Source organism: Pogoniulus pusillus, chromosome 32, assembly GCF_015220805.1.
Source record: "Pogoniulus pusillus isolate bPogPus1 chromosome 32, bPogPus1.pri, whole genome shotgun sequence".
Classification (NCBI taxonomy): Eukaryota; Metazoa; Chordata; class Aves; order Piciformes; family Lybiidae; genus Pogoniulus; species Pogoniulus pusillus.
Genome location: NC_087295.1, coordinates 5,344,628 through 5,363,724, shown reverse-complemented (window position 1 = coordinate 5,363,724; position 19,097 = coordinate 5,344,628). Strand labels below are relative to the sequence as shown.

General features: G+C 44.3%; 1 protein-coding gene across 9 annotated transcripts in view; it reads right to left on the bottom strand.

Annotated features, from left to right (window-relative positions):
* PDE1C (phosphodiesterase 1C) overlaps positions 1-19,097 on the bottom strand; it is a 347,029-nt gene that overhangs the window by 308,512 nt on the left and 19,420 nt on the right. For 3 of the 9 annotated variants that reach the window (XM_064169720.1, XM_064169713.1, XM_064169710.1), the window contains exon 1: positions 12,868-13,136. The exons of 1 other annotated variant lie outside the window; for it this stretch is intronic. In XM_064169720.1, coding sequence (XP_064025790.1) covers positions 12,868-12,952 — 85 coding nt within the window. In that variant the 5' untranslated portion in view covers positions 12,953-13,136. Of the gene's footprint in view, positions 1-12,867; positions 13,146-19,097 lie in introns of those variants that run through there. 5 more of the 9 variants (XM_064169714.1, XM_064169715.1, XM_064169718.1 and 2 more) reach the window with 4 other exon arrangements.

The following is a 19,097-nucleotide window of genomic DNA, read 5'->3' as shown; positions in this document are numbered from 1 at the left end:
CTGACCAAGGTTTTGGCATCCAACACATACCCTGTTGTAATTTCTTCCTTCAAGCTCCTTTGGAAGACACTCAAAGCAATAAAAATCCATCCCCTTCTCTTGGTTAGAAGCAATATCAGCAAGCAACAGGGATCGGCCACCTTACTACCAAAGGATGGGGAGGATCTCAGGGACTAGGGGAAGATGTGCAACTCCAAGTCTAAAATCTTCTCCTCCCTGCTTCCAGCATAACACTCATTTCACCAACATGGAAACATTCTCTTCTTCCCGATTCAAAAAGATGTTTGTAACAGCATCTGTGCACTACAGGTATCAAAAGGCCAGACTTCCTTAGCTTAGGGACCAAAAGACACAGGCATTCCCTGGGAAGGCTTATCCAGAGCATCTGAACAGATTAGTGCCTCATAAACACTGAAACAATCGAAGCTAAAAACTTCCCAAAAGGACACAAAACTTACTTGCCACAACCAATGCAACTGACTGGATGCAACATGTAAACACGCAACCAGCTGGGAGCACATCCCAGAGGTTTCATTTAAGTAGCAGTGCAGAGCTAGAGAAAATAATTATGCATGTAAAGTGTTCCTGTAAATGACAGTTAATAGAACAGAAGGTTTAAATTATTGTTGCTTCTTCAGAGGGCAAGCAGGCAAACATAAACAGAGAGTAAGTGACAAATCATTGTGCAGAATTCCACTTCAATTAAATGGCATAATGAATTCTAATTAATAGGAAGCATTAGGCTGGAACATAAGGCAGCAAACATCACTAAAGAATAAACATATTCTCCCATGAAGGAAAATTTTCTCTGATCATGTTGTCAACCTGACAGAAGTGACTTCCAGGAGCAAGAGGATCCAAGTCATCACCAGTGTTGTAATTGTCAGTCTCAGTGCTTATGTTTCCCTTGATTCAAGAACAATGAAGCATTAGCCATGGAGACAGAAATAATAATGAAGCCACCTAGCAACTGTAGTAATAATAACCTGTTGCTGCTTCAGGAAGTGGAGGAATGCTGGGGAGTACTGGCAGGCTGCACTGATAGTAGAGGCATTTGCTGAGTTACAGGATCTACCACCAGCTGGTGTGGGATCATACTCAACTCATAGCTTCAGCATCAGTGCAATGGGTGGAAGTTGAAGCATAAGAAGTTCCGTGGAAACATAAGGAAGAATTTTTTTTCATTGTGAGGGTGACAGAACACTGAAACAGGCTGCCCAGGGGAGTTGAGGTGTCTGATATTCAAAACCTGCCTGGATGCATTCCTGTGTGATCCTGCAGGGGGTCGGACTGGATGATCTTTCAAGGTCCCTTCCAGCCCTTACCATCCTGTGACTCTGCAGTTTTTATAACAGTGAAGTTAACCAACCACTAGGACTCTGGAAAATCCCACTCCTTTTGTTATGTGAGGAGCCATGGAATGAGATCCTGTAAATTAATGCTGAAAATTCTGTATCTTAATGCTGAAAATGTATTTGCATTTCTAGGAGCAGCAGTAGACTCTGGTCCCTTGTGACTTGTAACAGTTACACAGACAATTCAATACTTCTTCACTACACACCGTACAGACAAAACAGAGATCAGCCATCCTATGACCCAGAGAGAAGAGGATAATAAAAGCTAATTTCAATAATGCAGATTTTGGCAGGTTAAAACAAAACAAAACAGCAAAACCAAAGCAAACCAACAAAACCAAAAGCAAACATACAAAAAACAAACCCACACAAAACTCCCCAAACCCACAAACATAATCCAACAGAAAACTACAACCAAAGCAAAAAGTGCAACCAAAACAACCCACAGTTTTGCCATAGATTCCTTAGATTTGTTCATATGACAGCTTTAAGAAAACTACTACACACTGGAAGCCAAACTGTGTTATGAGTTACCAGGACTGCACAGGAGGCAGGTCATAACTTGGCCTGCAAGACCTGGAACTCTGAATGATGATTAATGTTCAAGGCAGAAACACAGACTGTCTTTAAATCAAGGACAAGCAGTTAGGAGAAAAGACTATGCCTCTCTTTATGAGGAGGATTTTTTTCACTGTGAAGGTGACAGAGAAGTGGCACAGACTGCCCAGGGGGGAGCCTCCCTCTCTGGAGATATTCAAAACTCACCTGGATGCTTTCCAACATGATCTGGTATAGGTGATCCTGCTCTGGAAGGGGGGCTGGTCTGGATGAGCTTTCAAGGTCCCTTCCAGTCCCTGACATTTTGTGATTCTTTCCTGCAGGTGTAATCAATGTGGTACCAGCTAAGGGCAAACAAGGAAGTTTGAGCATCCTAAAGATCTCATTTTCAGAGTACATGTCAAGGAAGACTGTGATCATTAACAGTATGCATGTCCTGTGTTAACCACAGTTTTGAGCATGGGGGAATCAATATAAACTAACTGGGCTTAGAGCTCTGCAGGTCACAATGCACAGAGCACACACAAAACATCCTATATCCCTGAAAACTCCAGTTTCCATGGGAGAGTGGGACAGCACTTTGCATTCGGCTCATAGCCAACAGCAGCACCCACAAAACTCAGAGTCCATTTTTCTCTGTGCATGTTCATTCTTTGCTCACTTCCTAAAGTGTTCAAACTGCAGCTGTACCCACTTGGAATTTGATGAAAATACCAGTTGCTCTCTTTTAATCGTGGAGGGCACTTTCACCACTGTGCAGCAGGGCTCCTTAGCCTGAGCTGAGGACCACTTGTGTAAAAAACTCTTGTGACTTCAGTGTAGTTTCTTGTGCACATCCAACAGCAGAATCACAGCCTGAATAAAAGCCTCCTTTAATATTCTCTTGAGGGTATCTGCCTGGTAGGTGTAAACCATTCATCTTTACAGGCTGTTATCACCACAGGACAATGGATGGTAGTTTTAAACTAAAAAGGAGTAGAATTAGACTAGATGTCAGGAAGACTTTTTTTACAGTGAGAGTGGTGAAGCACTGGCTCAGGTCACCCAGAGATGTGGTGGAAGCCCCCATCACTGCAAACAGTCCAGGTCAGGTTGGCCTCTGAACAACCTGACCTAGTTGGAGGTGTCCCTGCTCACTGGAGGGGGGTTGGACTAGATGACCTTTAAAGGTCTCTTTCCACCTAAAGCATTCTCTGATCTACAGGGCTCAGGAAAAAAAAAACAAACCAAACCACTACCACATTCAAACTCAGTATTCAAAGCAGAGGAACATTTTGCTGTAAGTAACTTCAGAGAAAGTTAATGGATTTATATTTTCCACTTCAAGTCTGTTTGAACTGGAGATAAAGGGGTGGAGGGAATCCCTGCAAATTTTCTGGGTGTACTTAGCTGTGTAGGGGGATTACAGCAAGAAAGCTTAGTTTTCAGTTGACATGATTCAAACTAAATCACACTGGCATTCATGAAGCACAGAATAAGAGAAAAAAAAAGGACAAAACATAAAGAGGAAAACACTAGCACAGATCTGGAGGACTGAATCCATTGCCACAGTTCAAGAGTACAAGACCCAGAAAAGAAAGTTTAAAAAAATAAAAATGGAATGGAGAAAAGTGAGATCATAAAAAGCCATCAGCATGCCACACTAGGGGATGTCAGCAGCTGGAAAGGACATCAAAAGATCAGCTGGTCCACTCCCCTGCCAGAGCAGGAGCACCTAGAGCAGACCACGCTGGAACGCATCCAGACGGTTCTTGAATATCTCCAGAGAGGGAGACTCCACAACCCCCCTGGGCAGCCTGTTCCAGCATTGTGTTACCCTCACCATGAAAAAAATTCTTCCTCAGGTTCATATGGAACCTCAGATACCTCAACTCCACCCATTCCCCTTGTCCTGTCACTGGGCATCACCGAGAAGAGGCTGGCTCCAGCCTCCTGATGCTCGTCCCTTACACATTTATAAACATGAATGAGGTCATCCCTTAGTCTCCTTCTCTCCAAGCTAAAAAGACTGAGCTCCCTCAGGCTCTGCTCATAAGGAAGATGTTCAACTTCAGCTACCCATATACAAACGGAAGGAACTAGCAAAATTTAGGTTTGGAAAGCTTTCACTCCCTGTAGTCGTTTAGCTTCAATACTAAAAGAGAAAGGATACAGAACCCAAATCCAAACAGCTACCTCTGACAAGTCTAAACTGGCTGCAAACCCACTGAGTGTAGAAAAGGCACTTAGAGTGGAAAGTGAATTAACTGGGTTGAGCAAGCTGTCGGCCCCCTCCCCAGTATCACACCATTTGACAAGTCTCATTACAGTGAGGAAGGGCTGGGGAGCGTTTGGGGCGGGTGTGAGGGCAGGAATAAGATCTGCCATTGTGCAGTGGTCACAGCAAGAGACTAAGCTCCATGCACGGCCGTTTAATGGGGAGAGAGGATGTTTGCGGTCTCCCCGAGGGAAATATTCAGGGAGTTGATTGCAGCTACTATGACAACAAGGAGGAGAAGGTGATGTCACACAACGACCCGAGCGACTGCTGTCACATTGTCCCAGTGCACCACTCGACTTGCCAGCTGGGAAGGCAGTCGAGACCTCATTAAGTGCATCTGTTCTGTAATTACTACAACTTTCCCTGTGCCACACTTCCAACTTCGCACACAGCAGTAGCACAAGGCTTTTGATGTAGTCAGGAGGGTTAAGTCCCCAGGCCTGAAAATGTCAAGCTTGTAGCTATTAGAAATCTGGGCCTGAGATCCAGCAGGATCACTAGATATGAGCTCACCAGGCAGAGCAAAGTAGGGAGCAAGATACCAGCATAAGCTTGATGAAGTCTTGGAAGCAAGCCATGAAAAGCTGTGTGATTTGTCTTTCTTGTAGGTAGAGCGGTTCCTTCTCTGATCCACAGCAGCACTTCTGTTACCTGGAAAAGACCATCCTGGGCAGATCCTTTTCTCACTTAAAGCAATACAGTTCCCACGACTGCAATGGAGTAATGCAGACTTACCACTGGCCAGGATCTTGCCTTTTGCTTCGTTACTCATGCAGAGCTACAGAGCTTGGATAAATGAGCTTGCATTTACACTACAGCAGGAAAATAGACCAATTAGTACAGCACTAGAGTTGAAAATAGATTTGCAGCAAAAATGCAAATACCCAAAGGCAATTAAGTTTGAAAGCTTCTAGACTCTGGTCTTCATAGTGGCAATATGAGACAGAGAATGCAGACCTCTGGCTTTCCACATGGGAGAGGGAGATGGCTGGGGCTGCAAATGAGGGAAGGTTGCTTCCAGTCAGAACCTGTCTGCTCAGGAACAGGCCTGGCTGCCTGCCTAGAACACAGCTCAAACAGCACCAAAGAGTTCATGCCTATTTATTTCTTTAAAACTTTGGGCATTCTAGAAAATCTGAGCTTTGTAATTCATCTCACTGCATCAATCGAGAAGGCACTGGGAGCAGAGGTTGGCAAAAGGCCAGAGAGATGACAAAAGCAGGGGCAAGTCTGTTTTTCACCATAGTAAGATGGGGTTCCTACTAGAGACAGCAATCATTTGTTGTCTCTAGAAGAGGATGGACTGTGCTTCTTGCCCTTATAGGAGAAGAATAGGAGGACAAGCAGTATGTTGGTTTAGGATCTGGCATGAAGGATACAGGAGGCCCCTCTCCAGCCAGGTCTGTCTACCTTCTGCCCTATTTGCACCTTGTACTGTGATCTCTGCTGCCCCACAAGCCCAGTTTCCACAGTTACTTCACACCAGTGAATTACATTCCCACTGCAGGGCTTAGACTATTTGGTGTCATTAGTCCTAGAGCAAGATTCAGAGGTGACCAAGCACCAAGACCTGGACACATGCAATTTGCCAACCTTACCAATAAAAAACTTCACATGAAGTACTGAAGGGAACACTTCCTGACTGATAACAATGGTTTTATCCACTAACATCTCACCCAGGGATCTGGAGGTTATTCTCCCATGTTTGGGACACAGCCAAATAGAAAAGGGATGGATGCCCATTAACTCACAGCAAAAGTATGCTGCAGAGGTTTTATTGTTCACATCTTCCTTGACAAATAATACCAAGAGAAGAAAGGAAAATAGCACTTTTGATGTGATCTTGCCTCAGGGAACTGCAATCTGAATCTGATCCTTTGGACGTGGTGTGCAATGCCACACAGTCACCTCTCACTGAAAGCAACTCAGAGAGAAGAGGATAGCCCCAAACATACTCACTGGGTATTTAGATGCCAAGACAAAGGCAGCAGAGCACAGCTGTGAGCAGCAGGTAGTCTGTCCACAGAGACAAATGGGCAGAGCTCTGGGAAAGCACTGCCAGGCTTCTTGCTACACAAGAACTACCATTGGGGTCTTTTCAAAGATCATTTACTTAGCTTACAGCAGTGCAACTCTGCGACACCAAGGATGTCAGTGCAATGTTGAGACCCTGCAGATGCTACAGAAACCACCACATCCACCCCTTTATATAAGCAGCAACAGGTGAAGCAGCAACAGCAGGAATTCCTGTTGCCTGTGGCAGACACCATGTCCCCCTACAAAGTGCCAGCTGGCATTTCACCCCAATGCATGCCAACTATTGAGTCTCTTCAGGTGTACCTGCAGACAAAGCAGACAGAGACTACAGTGCTTAAAGGTAAACCTTTGTCATGGAAGGAGCAGGGAAAACTCTTAGAACTTTAGAGCTTTATTTCACAGTCTGTGTGCTGAATTTAGGTCAATCTGTTGGAGGTAGAGATGTGCTGGAAGAGGCTTTAATTCTTTGTAATCTATTATAGCTACATCAGACTTCCTGAAATGACATCAAAAATCTCAGGTCCTATTGCAAACAGCACCTGTGTTATATTAATAAGCTTCCATTTCCTAGTTCATAGATTTCAGCTGACAGCATTCTGCTGTTTCCACAGAAATCATCAGTGCTTCCTATCAGCTCTTATTAAGAAAATATCCTTTCAGAATGGTCTGTCAGGTGGGAGAGAAAAAAAATAAAAGCAAAGTTTTGTGGCTCTTTTTATAATCTCTTTATGTAGTAGTAAAGAAAATTGCAAAGAAATTTAGGTACAGACACCTTTTTCTTCCAGGAGCACTGTTCTTGTGCAGGCAGAGGTAACCCTTTCTCCATTCCTGAAAGCAAACTGACCCCACAGGCAGACATTTCTCCTTTGAAGAAGGGCTGTGAATGATGCACTTGCAGAACTGCAGGGAGATTTGTCAGCACCTTGCAATTACTGTAAGCTTTCAATCACAATCACATTTTTTTGTTATAAACAACTAAGAGCAGAATTAAAGCAACTCTCCATGGAAATGCATGGACCTAGAGGTGTCTTCTGCTCAAGCTGCCTTTTATGTGGGTTGTAAAGGTGCTGTTGCCCTCAAATGGATGACAAACTCCAGTAAGGCTAAAAATCAATGCAAAAGAACAAAGCAGTCAACTTAATTGCTACAATGCGCCAACGTACGAAGTTCTCTGCCCAAAACACAGTATAAACCCAAAGCTAAATAAAACAGAACCCCACACATTTGAACTGCTCTTATTTCTCTGGTTTATTTCCAGGAAAAAAAATGTCTTGGTTTATGGAACGAGACAGAGCTCTTCAACCCTTCCCAAAGGAGTTAAAGAAAACCACTCCGCACAGGGTTGGATAGAATTGGAAGGTTTAAATGGAAATGCTACCCATAACTACATACTACAGTGCAAAGCATAGAAATGACACAAAAATCCACAGTCCACCTTGGACACAGTTCTCCAAGAACTTCCTTAGGCCAAAACTTCACACAACCTCTCTCCAGGCCTCAGATGACCTCCCCAACATGCCTCTCTACCCTCCACTCCAGCAATACCAAACCCAAGTGATGCAGCTTGAAATTTAGCTTGCCACCTGCAGACCTCAGCCAGGCTGTTCCAGGCTCTGCTCCCATGCATAGCAAAGACAAGGGAGCCTACCAGGAAGGGACAGAGTGAAAGGGAAGAAGGGGAAGAGACAGCTTGTGCTGCTCTTCCCTTCTAAAAGTGGAGATGCAGGCATTCTGGGAATGTAATAACAGAATTTCCTGTGCCTACCCACTGGGCTGGACTCTTCAGCTCCTTGTACCCTCTGGTACTCTGGAGAAATAATCTCTATGGTTAGGATGTAGAATCACAGACTTAACCAGGTTGGAAAAGACCTTAGAGATCATCAAGTCCAACCTAGCACCTTACATCTTCTGATTAACTAAACCATGGCACCAAGTGCCTCATCCAGTCTCCTTTTAAACCTCTCCAGGGACGGTGACTCCACCACCTCCCTGGGCAGCCCATTACAATGCCAATCACTCTTTCCATGAGGAACTTCCTCCTAACATCCAGCCTAAACCTGCCCTGGCACAGCTTGAGTGTGTGTCCTCTTGTTCTGTTGCTGGTTGCCTGGGAGAAGTGACCAACCCCCACCTAGCCACAATCTCCCTTCAGGTAGTTGTAGACAGCAATAAGGTCTCCCCTGAGCCTCCTCTTCTGCAGGCTGAACAACCCCAGCTCCCTCAGCTGCTCCTTGTAGGGCTTCAACCCACAACATTCCAAGAGCCCTTTCATGTCTGTTCCACTCCTAAACCCTTTGGAGAGTAAAGGACAAAGTCAGAGGACAAAGATGAAGGCATTCTTTTTACCCTATCCTAACGAAGCTGAGTTCAAAATGTAATTTGCTTCCAACCTTTGCCAGAGCAACAAAGTGCATGCACCTCTTCAGACAGTGTTTTCCATTACTAAAATACAGAAGGTACTGATGAAGAGACCTGTCAAAGAGACCAGCAAGATCTACTAGGTCTGTTCTACCTGTGATATTGAAAGGGATGTTGAAATGAGTTTCAAGTAGTGAACTGTTACTAGCACCAGAGGAACTCCAGAAAAAAAAAAAAATTCCAAAGAAGGCTCAAAAGCACCACCAAGCAAAACTCAGGTCTTTGGTAGCAACTGGAAGGAAACTTCTGTGCATGAAATGGAGACAGTGTCCTCCTAAAGAAATTTTCCTGTGAGATCTGGAAACAACTGCTACAAGCTAGGCTGCTCAGTGCCACAGCCCTCCCCTCTAGTTAAATGCCTGAGTTACAGCAGAACTCACTATCACTTCATTTCATTCTAATCTATAAAATGAATTTATTAGATAGGTTGGATAGGACAAAACAGTGTTGCCAGGTGCTTCTGGATATGAAAAGCAGAGAGTGGGAGCGTTAATGAAATTAGCTCTTAGTCATAGGAAGGTGGTAAATGCAGAAAGAAAATATCCTCTTGCTAATGTTTGTGTTTACCTTTTTTTCCCCTCAGGTTTAAAAACAGTGGATGCTCCCCTGTCTTGCACCTTTAGTCAGTCAATTGTAGCAGCAAAGTCAGTAACACACTGGCATTCAGACTTAATCGCCCTTAGCTCGCACAGAAGTGATGAGACAAGGCTCAGAACAAAAGGGGGAGGGAAAAAACTCACAATCTACCTTAATTCTTAATTTCTTCTATTTTAAAATCAGCCACCATTCATTCCTGCTTTTAGTGGAGGAAAATTAGACCAAATTTAAGCAGAAGCTCAGACACAATAGATTGTGTATACAAGACTTAATCGACTCCAAAATTCACTGACATAGACTATGGCAAATAAAGAACTTGAAGTCTTCATCTGAGACACATCAAACTTTCTAGAGCAAACTAAACACATAATTCCTGTCCTGAGTGGTCCCACTAAATGGCTCACTGTGACTCCACTGTAGTCCCTTTGCATCCCTTTACATGCTACTAGTGCAAAAAAGGCCCTAAAAGCAGAATATTGAAAGCCACACTGAAATCTTCAGTGGACATAGACCAGCACACCTCAGCCCTCCCCAGGGTCCCCTGGGAGAGGATGGGACCTGGGGGAAAGGGATTTGCCGCTCCTTTGTTTCTTCATACAGAAGCAAGCTATCAAGTGTTGGCATACAATTTGCTTTTCTGGTATGGTGTATCCCTTTCTCTTGCAGGGATCTGTGAAGTCCTTGGTAAGAATAGACCAGACCAGGTTAGAAGAGACCTCCAAGCTCACCCAGTCCAACCTAGCACCCAGCCCTGTCCAATCAACTAGACCATGGCACTAAGTGCCTCAGCCAGGCTTTGCTTGAATATCTCCAGGCACGGCAACTCCACCACCTCCCTGGGCAGCCCATTCCAATGGCAAATCACTCTCTCTGGGAAGAACTTCCTTCTAACATCCAGCCTCTAAGTAGAGAGTTCCCACAGCTCTCCTGTCCCACTCTCAGTGTTGTAAGCAACCCAAGTGAAAATTAGAGTGGTCTAATTGGAAGTTGCTCTAGGTTGCACTACTGTCTGAACAGATACTGATCATCTCCAGAAACACAAGGCCACGTAACTGCAAGCCATCAGCAAGGAGCTCTTCTTGCACCAGCCTTCTTCCATGCCTACATGTCTTCATGTTTGATGTTAGACCCAGGACTTTCATTAAAATTATCATTGTTTCATTGTAAGTGATTGTTTTCCAAAGCAGCTTTCTTAGCAGTTAGTACAAGAGTGACTTAATGCAAAATATTGTCTTTTACTCATTTCTCTCAACCTGATATGACTCTGTGCCACAAGAGTATCTACCTTCTCTGACACTTCAGATGCAGAATCACAGAACCTTAGAGGTTGGAAGGGACCTCCAGAGATCACAGTATCACCAAGGTTGGAAGAGACCTCATAGATCATCAAGTCCAACCCTTTACCACAGAGCTCAAGGCTAGACCATGGCACCAAGTGCCACGTCCAATCCTGCCTTGAACAGCTCCAGGGACGGCGACTCCACCACCTCCCCAGGCAGCCCATTCCAGTGTCCAATGACTCTCTCAGTGAAGAACTTTCTCCATCATAAGAGATCATTAAGTCCAACCTCTCTGCCAAGGCAGGATCACTTACAGTAGTTCAAACAGGAATGCATCCTGGCAGGCTTTGAAAGTCTCCAGAGAAGGAGAAGCTCCCAGGGAAAGAAGCTCCCAGGGAAACTCAGCATTTCCCAAAAACTTCTTAAGCAGACACCTACGCAGAAGCCTCATTTGATGGGGGGGGGGGGGGGGGGGAAGACATTTAAGTCCACATTGATGTTGTTGGAAGATCTTCTGGATACATTTGTTTTCTTCAGGATAAAGATTAATAAACACATGAATCATTCAGGTCTGTCTGCCACAGTGCTGGCAATACTAGATAGCATGTTTACAAAGTTTTCATGGCTACGTGAGTCAATCCAGTGCACACTTGTCCAGATATAAAAAGAAATGTTATATAATGCACAGCTCACAGAACCCAGTACGTTGGTTGCGTGCAGCAAACAGAAGAAAATAGCACAGGAACTCCTATGCAACAACTGTCCTAAGAAGCTGAAGAAGCTGCAGTTCTAAACCCGAGTAATTTGCTGCAAATTCTGGTCTGGTTGTTTCGTGAGCATGAGTAGCACTAAAGAGAGCAAAGCAACAAATACAGCAATCCTCTCAGACTGTTCACGAACAACAAACAAACAAACAGAAAATAATTAGGCATAGTCATAAATGTTTAGCATCTTCAGATGATGTGCCTAGCTCAAAGAGGAAATGTTTATCCTCCAGACTGGCACAAACTGATGAAATAACACTATTAGTAATGAAATAACACTATTAGTAATGACACCGAGACGGGGAGAGATTAAGATAGGGAGTGTAAAAGTGAGCATGTTGCGGTTTAACCTGCTAGAGGGACAAAAGTGAGCATGTTTAACCTGCTGGAGGGACAATCACCTTCCTATTAGAGAAAGAAATTTGAGAAGTAGCACTTGCCTGGCAGTTTCACCTTTAAAATGCTATGTGCACATCAACAGCTGGCTACACAAAGAGGTTTTAACGCAACATACATCTCCATCTCTTCTTTTCAGCAGGTTTAACGTTTGAATGATTTTAATGATTGCAAAACAAGTTTTCCATAGAGCAGGGGAATAAAGAGGTATCTCCTCCTGCACCAATAAAAAGCTGGTACCCATCATCACTAGGTGAAATTGTGACCCAGTTTCACCAGAAGAGATCAGGAAAACCTTTCCTGGTTTCACTGCAGGGAAGTAGGATCCCTATCATCTTAAAGGTGTTCAATGGAAATTCGTAACAATGGATTACAAGTTAAGGCTATCATTTCATCTATAAATTAAAGTGAGAGGCAAGCTTGCTTTGCTTCTAAGATCTGTAGGGATTTATAGAACAGCCTAGTGAGATACACAGTTTCAGCAGAGCAGCCTGCCCAGGGAATCCTCAGGTTTTAACTTTGCACAGCAAGCCTCTTGGAAAAACACAGACACCTGTCACTTTGAGAAGCCTCCGTTTTCCCTAAGACAGCAAACACAAACAATGAACTGCACTCTTCAAACAGTCACATCTGCCAGTTATAAAAATCTTGATCTCTCCTTGCATCACTCCCTGCCCCAGAGATTTGGGGGTTTGAGAGGCAACAAGAACCGTTGCAAGCATCTGTACACAAACGGAGAAAAGGCAAAAGGTTGGAGAGTTTGGAAGCGCTGGGGAAATGGAGAAAGAAACAGTGGAAGCAAAGCCAAGGCTCCCAAGGGTTGTGTTCCGGGCTCATCGGAAGGAAACGCAGCCTGCCAGTTGGAAACCTGCAATCCTGAAGCCCAGGCTTTCCTGAGATAAGGTTCCCAAACAAAAGTTTTGCAGGCATCTCTGTGAACTCCTGCCAAAACCCAGCGAAAGGATTTAGTGCGGCTGCGTATCAAAGGTAAGTTTCTTGGGCAGAAGAAAATACAGAAGGCAGGATGGGAAACCAACCCAGACAAAAGTTGCAGGGCATCTACACATTTTAAAAGCACATATCAACAAAAGGCAATTGTCACTAGCTGTCTTCTACCTGTACTTACTGGAGCTGCAAAGACCGAGAGGATGTAAGGAGAAGAGAAGCAAGGAAGGGAAGAAAAGGAACTAAACCAGGCTCACCGATTGTAAAGCTATAGCCATCGATGCTGAAAGTAGCACTCCGGCATTTTTTAAATCCTTCCTTTCTGCTGCTTGGCTCTGTCATGATCCTGCCAGGTTGCACTTTCAGCACCAGCCTTCCTCTCCCCGCCTGGAAGCAGAGCGCTTGAGCTCGCTCTCAGCTGCCCTGGGATCTCTGCCGCTGACAGCTCGCACAGCCAACCTCACACATCTCCCGGCGCGGGGAGCCGGATCCAAGAGGCATGCACGCAGCAGGTTTCTCCTCCCCCAAACACTCTCACTGGCATCTTACCGACGAGCCTACTCAGAGTTTAACTGCTGGTTAGAGGCTCCGCTAGCTAAACCAGCAGTCAATTAGTGCAAGACTAACGAGTCAATAAGCCAGCTCTATCTGTCAAATCCCTGTGTAGGAGTCAGCACACAAGTGGGAAAAAAAAGATGAAGGGTTAGATTTTGCTGCGATCTGCCCACTGATGCTCCTGGTATTCCCTGCTGTGCTGCAGCCCCTGCTCTGCGACTCCCTTTGCTCCTGGGGATTTCTGACTTGCAGCAAATTGTGCACGAATTTCAGCCCTTCGAATACAAGCAGAATGTTTTAATCGTTTGAAATAGAGTGAATCATCTCAATATTACAGTACACCATCAGTCATCTACTACTTATACTAAAGGCAAGTCTCTGGAAGCACAAACGACAGCAGAACACAAGAGATTATCTGTAAGAGCGTTAAGTGATTGTGGGAAAACAACAAAAGTAATTTAGCAGTAATGATGGTAAACAGAGCCAAATGCACACGCACACACAAAGTCTTCGGAGCTCTCCTTCCTCCTCCTGGTATTTCATCACATGGCTGGTAAACTCTCTGCAGTTTTTTTACCCAACGATGTTTTCTAATGTGTTTCAGAGTGCTTTCAGCAAGCAGCCAAAAGAGGCAGGCAAATCACCCCTGTCCTATCAACAGCCAAAAATTAAGAGTTAAGGCTGGCAAAGTTTTCATAGAAGGTTAGAAGCAAGCCAAAGGTTTATAAATAAGCAACCAAGAAAACATGGCCAATATCTTAATGATCCCATTCCACAGGGCAGAAAGCTTTTTACTGTTGCCTTCAGGAATGGGTAGGAAGGAGGCTCTGGGACCATGTGGAGATCACAGGGAGCTGCTGATGGTGGGGAAAGAAGCAGAAGCATCTGAGAGGTCTGAGGCTAAGGCACAGTAAAAATGAGAAGGTGATAGGTAGCAGCCAACATGGTGTCACCAACCACATCTGACAAATTTGGAGGCCTTGTATGATGGGGTAACAGCATTGATGGACAAGGAAGAGCAACTGACGTCATCTAGCTGCTCTGTCCCCAGACTTAGAGACATGGGTTTGATGGGTGGACAGCTCAGTGGATAAGGAATTGGCTTGACAATCACACTTGAAGAGTAGCAGTCAGTGGCTTGATGTTTAAGTGGAGGCAAGTGATAAGCAGTGGTCCTTGGGGGTCATTACTAAGACCGATACTGCTGCACCTGCACATCTTTGTCAGTGATGTGAGCAGAGACATAGAGCACATCCTCAGCAACTTCACTAACACCACCAAGCTGTGTGGAGCAGTCAACATGCTGCAAGGGAAAGATATCATCCAGAGAAACTATGGCAGGCTTGAGAGGTAGGCCACAGTTCAACAAGGCCAAGTTCAAGGCCCTGCATCTGGGTCAGGGCTATCCCAAGCACAAATACAGGCTGGATGAAGAATGGATAGAGAACTGTCCCAAGAAGGACTCGGGAGTCATGGCTTATGAGAAGCTCAACATGAGCTGGCACTATATACTTGCAGCCCTAAAATCCAACCATATCCTAGGCTGCTTCAGAAGTGTGGCCAGCAGGTCAAGGCAAGTGATTCTCCCCTTCTACCCTGCACTGGTGAGACTGCAGCTGCAGTGGTGTCAAGGTCTGCAGCCCCTAATCAAGAGGGACACAGAACTGTCAGAGTCAGTCCAGAGGAGGACCACAAAGATGATCAGAGGGCTGAAGCCCCTCTCCTGCAAAGACAAGCTGGGAGAGCTGGAGCTGTTCAGCCTGGAGAAGGCTCCACAGAGACCTTATTGCAGCCTTTCAGTACAAAAGGCATGTAGCAATAGGACAAGGAATAGCAGCTTCAAAGTGGAAGGAGCTAGATTTAGATTAGATATTAAGGCATAATTCTTCCCCATAAAGGTGGTGAGGCACTAGAACAGGTTGTCCAGAGATGCAGTGGAGGCTCCATTTCCCAAATTGTTCAAAGCTAAATTAAATGGGACGTTGAGCAATCTGGTCTAGCAGGTATCTCTTCCCACAGCAGTAGGCTTTTAGATGAACTTTCAAGTCCCTTTCTAACCAAACCATTCTATGATGCTATGAAATCCATGCAACCCTTTTATTTTTACTGTATTGTGTGTTAATGTGGACATGTGCTACTAAAGTGATCCAATTTTTCAGATTCCCAAGCATAAGATTAAATTCCAGGTAAATTCACCAGGGTTTGCATTGTTCTGGGAGGAAGCCACATGGAAACACTAAGTTTCAGGAAGACTGCCCTCAAAATAATAGCCACAGCTTGTTAGAAGCTTGCCCAATGCACACCAAAAGGTTTACAAAACATCTACAAACCTGGCCTGTGTTTAAAGTATAAACCTCAGCCCTACCTCAACGAAAGAGATGTTGCACTTCTTAAAGTCCTTCTCTTTAAAGGATGGAGGAGACTCACAAATGAACTCCAGCAGTTAATTCAAATTCCACTTAGTTTTGGCCCAGTGAAGAGCCTCAACCAAATAGCTCTTCTTTGTTAACATTTCTGTTAATTATTTGGATGCTCAATAATGAGTGCATAAAGAAAAAGCTGTTAGTAGTGAGGAGGCTGCTTTTATAGTAAAGAGGACCTAGTCTTGCAGGTTTCTTGGCCCTTCAAGACCAAAGTGTGAAATAATAACTACTTAGATGTAACATTGATAGCAATGTTGCACCTGCAATTATTTTAACCTCAGAAAGTTGGGTAAGCACAGCTCAGGAATTCAAGAGTTGCTACTATAAAGGCGGTCACTGAAATGAGGAATTCTCAGTTTACTGGACTATACTGGGTATCTGCCTCCCATAAATGATGTAGAAAACCAGTCTGAGTATAAAGTGTAAAGAGTCATTTTCCCTGTCACTGGTTATATAGGTCACATAAGCACTAATGTTCTGCCTAAGAAAGCAAAAGCACAGAGAATTACTCACGCTGTGTCTAGAAAGCAGAAAGCTGAATGTCATCTAAAGGAAAGCTCTGGAACTGTCAAGTTTGGGAGGATTTCTTCCTCTCTTTATGTGGTGATGTGTTTTCTTCCTTAAGTCATAAAGCATTGGTTCATGAAGGGAAAAAAAAAAGCAGGATTATGTCAGTGAGCATAATGATGTTTCAGTCAGCTTTCTTAGTTCCAGGAGAAATTATCTTTCAGAAGAGAGATGGGCAGACACAGTCTCCTTTGCTTCCTGGCTTGGATCGTGCATTCATGCGGGTAGCAGGAGGGATGTATTAGCATTTCTATCCAGATCGTTTCAAATCTGCTCCGCTGGGGGTACAGCCACTTTGTACCGATTGCCAGAGAGAATGACCCAGCCCTTCACTGGCTGTGCACACCTGAGTTACCTTGTTCAACACCCAGCCAATAGCAATGTAAATAATTAACCTAAATAAGCTTATCAAATTATTACTAAGTGAATAACCCTCCCAGGAGGAATAAAGAGGGCCACTGAGCAGGGCCAAGTGAACAAACAGGGCTGAAACCTAGATCTCTCCCCCACTTCTGGAGAGGCTGCCCAGGGAGGTGGTGAAGAAAAGCCTGGATGAGGCACTTAGTGCCAGGGTCCAGTTGACTGGATAGGGCTGGGTGCTAGGTTGGACTGGATGATCTTGGAGGTCTCTTCTAACCTCGCTGAGTCTATGATCAACCTTAGGGGATGATCATGTGCTAACTCAAAACCCTCCCCCAAGAAGGTCCCTCAACTGGCTGCTTGCAGCAGGATGCTCCCTCCCTTCAAAATTGCAAAGGTACTGTGCTCAGAGTGAAAAGGTGAAGGTTTTGACCTGAAAGTTCTTCAAGAAGGAAACAGTTCCTTCCCAGCTCTAACAAAAATTTAATCCACCTGCTCAAAGAATTACCAAATCATATCAGCAACCTGATACCTGATCCTGTCTGATTCTTTGCATTTTGCTCTTCAACTCTTGGCTAGATTTCAGGTCTGCCATTTCAATTCTGCTTTCCCAAACAACCCCTACAGATGCACTCAGGGTACAGTACATTTTCTACCTTCCACTGCCAGGCAGTACCAATATAGGTTATTAGGCAATTTTTGTGGCTGCAGCTCAGTGCCATGTAGAGCAATCCATGTATGTCATTTGTAAACCACCTGGGGATCCTTTGAGACGAAAAGCACAGTGTGAATTGAAAATATTTATTATTATTGCTATAAACAGCCCAGGGTATCCATGGTAACATTTAATTTGTCAACACTGAACAGCAATTCCTTTAATCTTTTCCCTTTAATTTGCAGCGTGCAGAAGAGTTTGCATGTTTGCATGAATTCTATTTTAACCAAAGCCTGTGGCAAATTAAACCAAATGCCCATCCAAATCTGCCATCCTCCAACACACAAGGAAGAGGAAGCTGTGAAAAAGCAGCCACCTATAACAAAAAAGCTCTGCAACTCTATCTTCCTAACCTGAGGCAGTCTGTCTTTTGCCCTGCAATATAGAAAGGCTTATTATTTATGCAAATTTATCTCAGGAAGACTGAAAGGCTTTTTATTGCAGTTTACATCCAAATGCTTTCCCAAGTATAAACTTTGAATGATCAGTTGCATGGAGAAGTAGCTCTGCACATGGGTTCGACAGCATGACTTGTTACTTCTTATACTCTCTGGTACTGGTAGTGTGAGAAAGAGAAAATCAAAGCAGTAAAATCCTAGCTCCAGAGAAGTCAAGGCCAACACTCACTCCCTTCAGAAATGCTGGAGCTCTACCTTCCTGGTTTTCCACGCTTGTACTCCTCTTGACTCAGCTACTAACACAACTAAGTTTCACAGGAACAGTGACGAACTTAGACCTCAGACATCCATATGATTGTGTAGTACCTATCACCAAAGTCCACAGAATTAGGATCTTATTACTGTCTACAACTACCTGAAGGGACATTGTAGCAAGGTGGGGGGTGGCCTCTTATCCCAGGCAATCAGCAATAGAACAAGTGGACACAGTCTCAAGTTGTGCCAGGGTAGGTATAGGCTGGATGTTAGGGGGAAGCTCTTGGCAGAGAGAGTGATTGGAATTGGAATGGGCTGCCCAGGGAGGTGGTGGAGGCACCGTCCCTGGAGGTCTTCAAGAAAAGACTGGATGAGGCACTTAGTGCCATGGTCTGGTTGACTGGCTAGGACTGGATGATCCTGGAGGTCTCTTCCAACCTGGTTGGTTCTATGATTCTTTGATCTCTTTGCCTTTTCAGAAATCTGAAGCAGAGGAGGAGAATCACCTAATTTAAATGAAATTCACCTAATCTACACTCACCTACTTTAAATGAAATTCACTAATTTACATTAAATTAATTACTTTTCAGGCTTCCCAGTTTCTGCAAAGGTAGTTTTTCAGCAGCTCATGGGTTTAGGACGAAGGCTGTCAGTTGCAGCACAGATATTTAGCTCAGAGTTGGTTATTTAGGAAATAAAGTGAAGGTGGCAGCCAAATAGAGTGATATTATATGATAGTTCTCTTACACTTAAAAAGGCCAAAGCAGCAAAACCAGCTAAGTCAGACACTGTTTTAGGAAGATGTGGCTTCAAAACTCTAGCTGGAAATTCACTGTAAGCTTATTTTGCATAAAATTTTAAAAATCAGGAGCAAGATAAATTGAAATCTCACATGCACTGCAGACTTAGGCAGCAAGAGAATGGAAAAATATGCTTGTTGAGTCTCTGACTTTTGATTAACATTAAAACATTGGCTTCCCCTGTATACAATTTAAAGCATCTTCTCCTCGCCAGCTTGAGTATGCTGATGACTAAAATGTTCATTATGAGAACTTCATTTTTAAACAGTTCAGCAGTTCTGGGCTCCTGAATTCAAGAGAGATGTTGAAATACTGGAAGGTGTCCAGAGAAGGGTGGCAAAGCTGGTGAGAGGCCTGGAGCACACCCTGTGAGGAGAGGCTGAGGGAGCTGGGGGTGTGCAGTCTGCAGAAGAG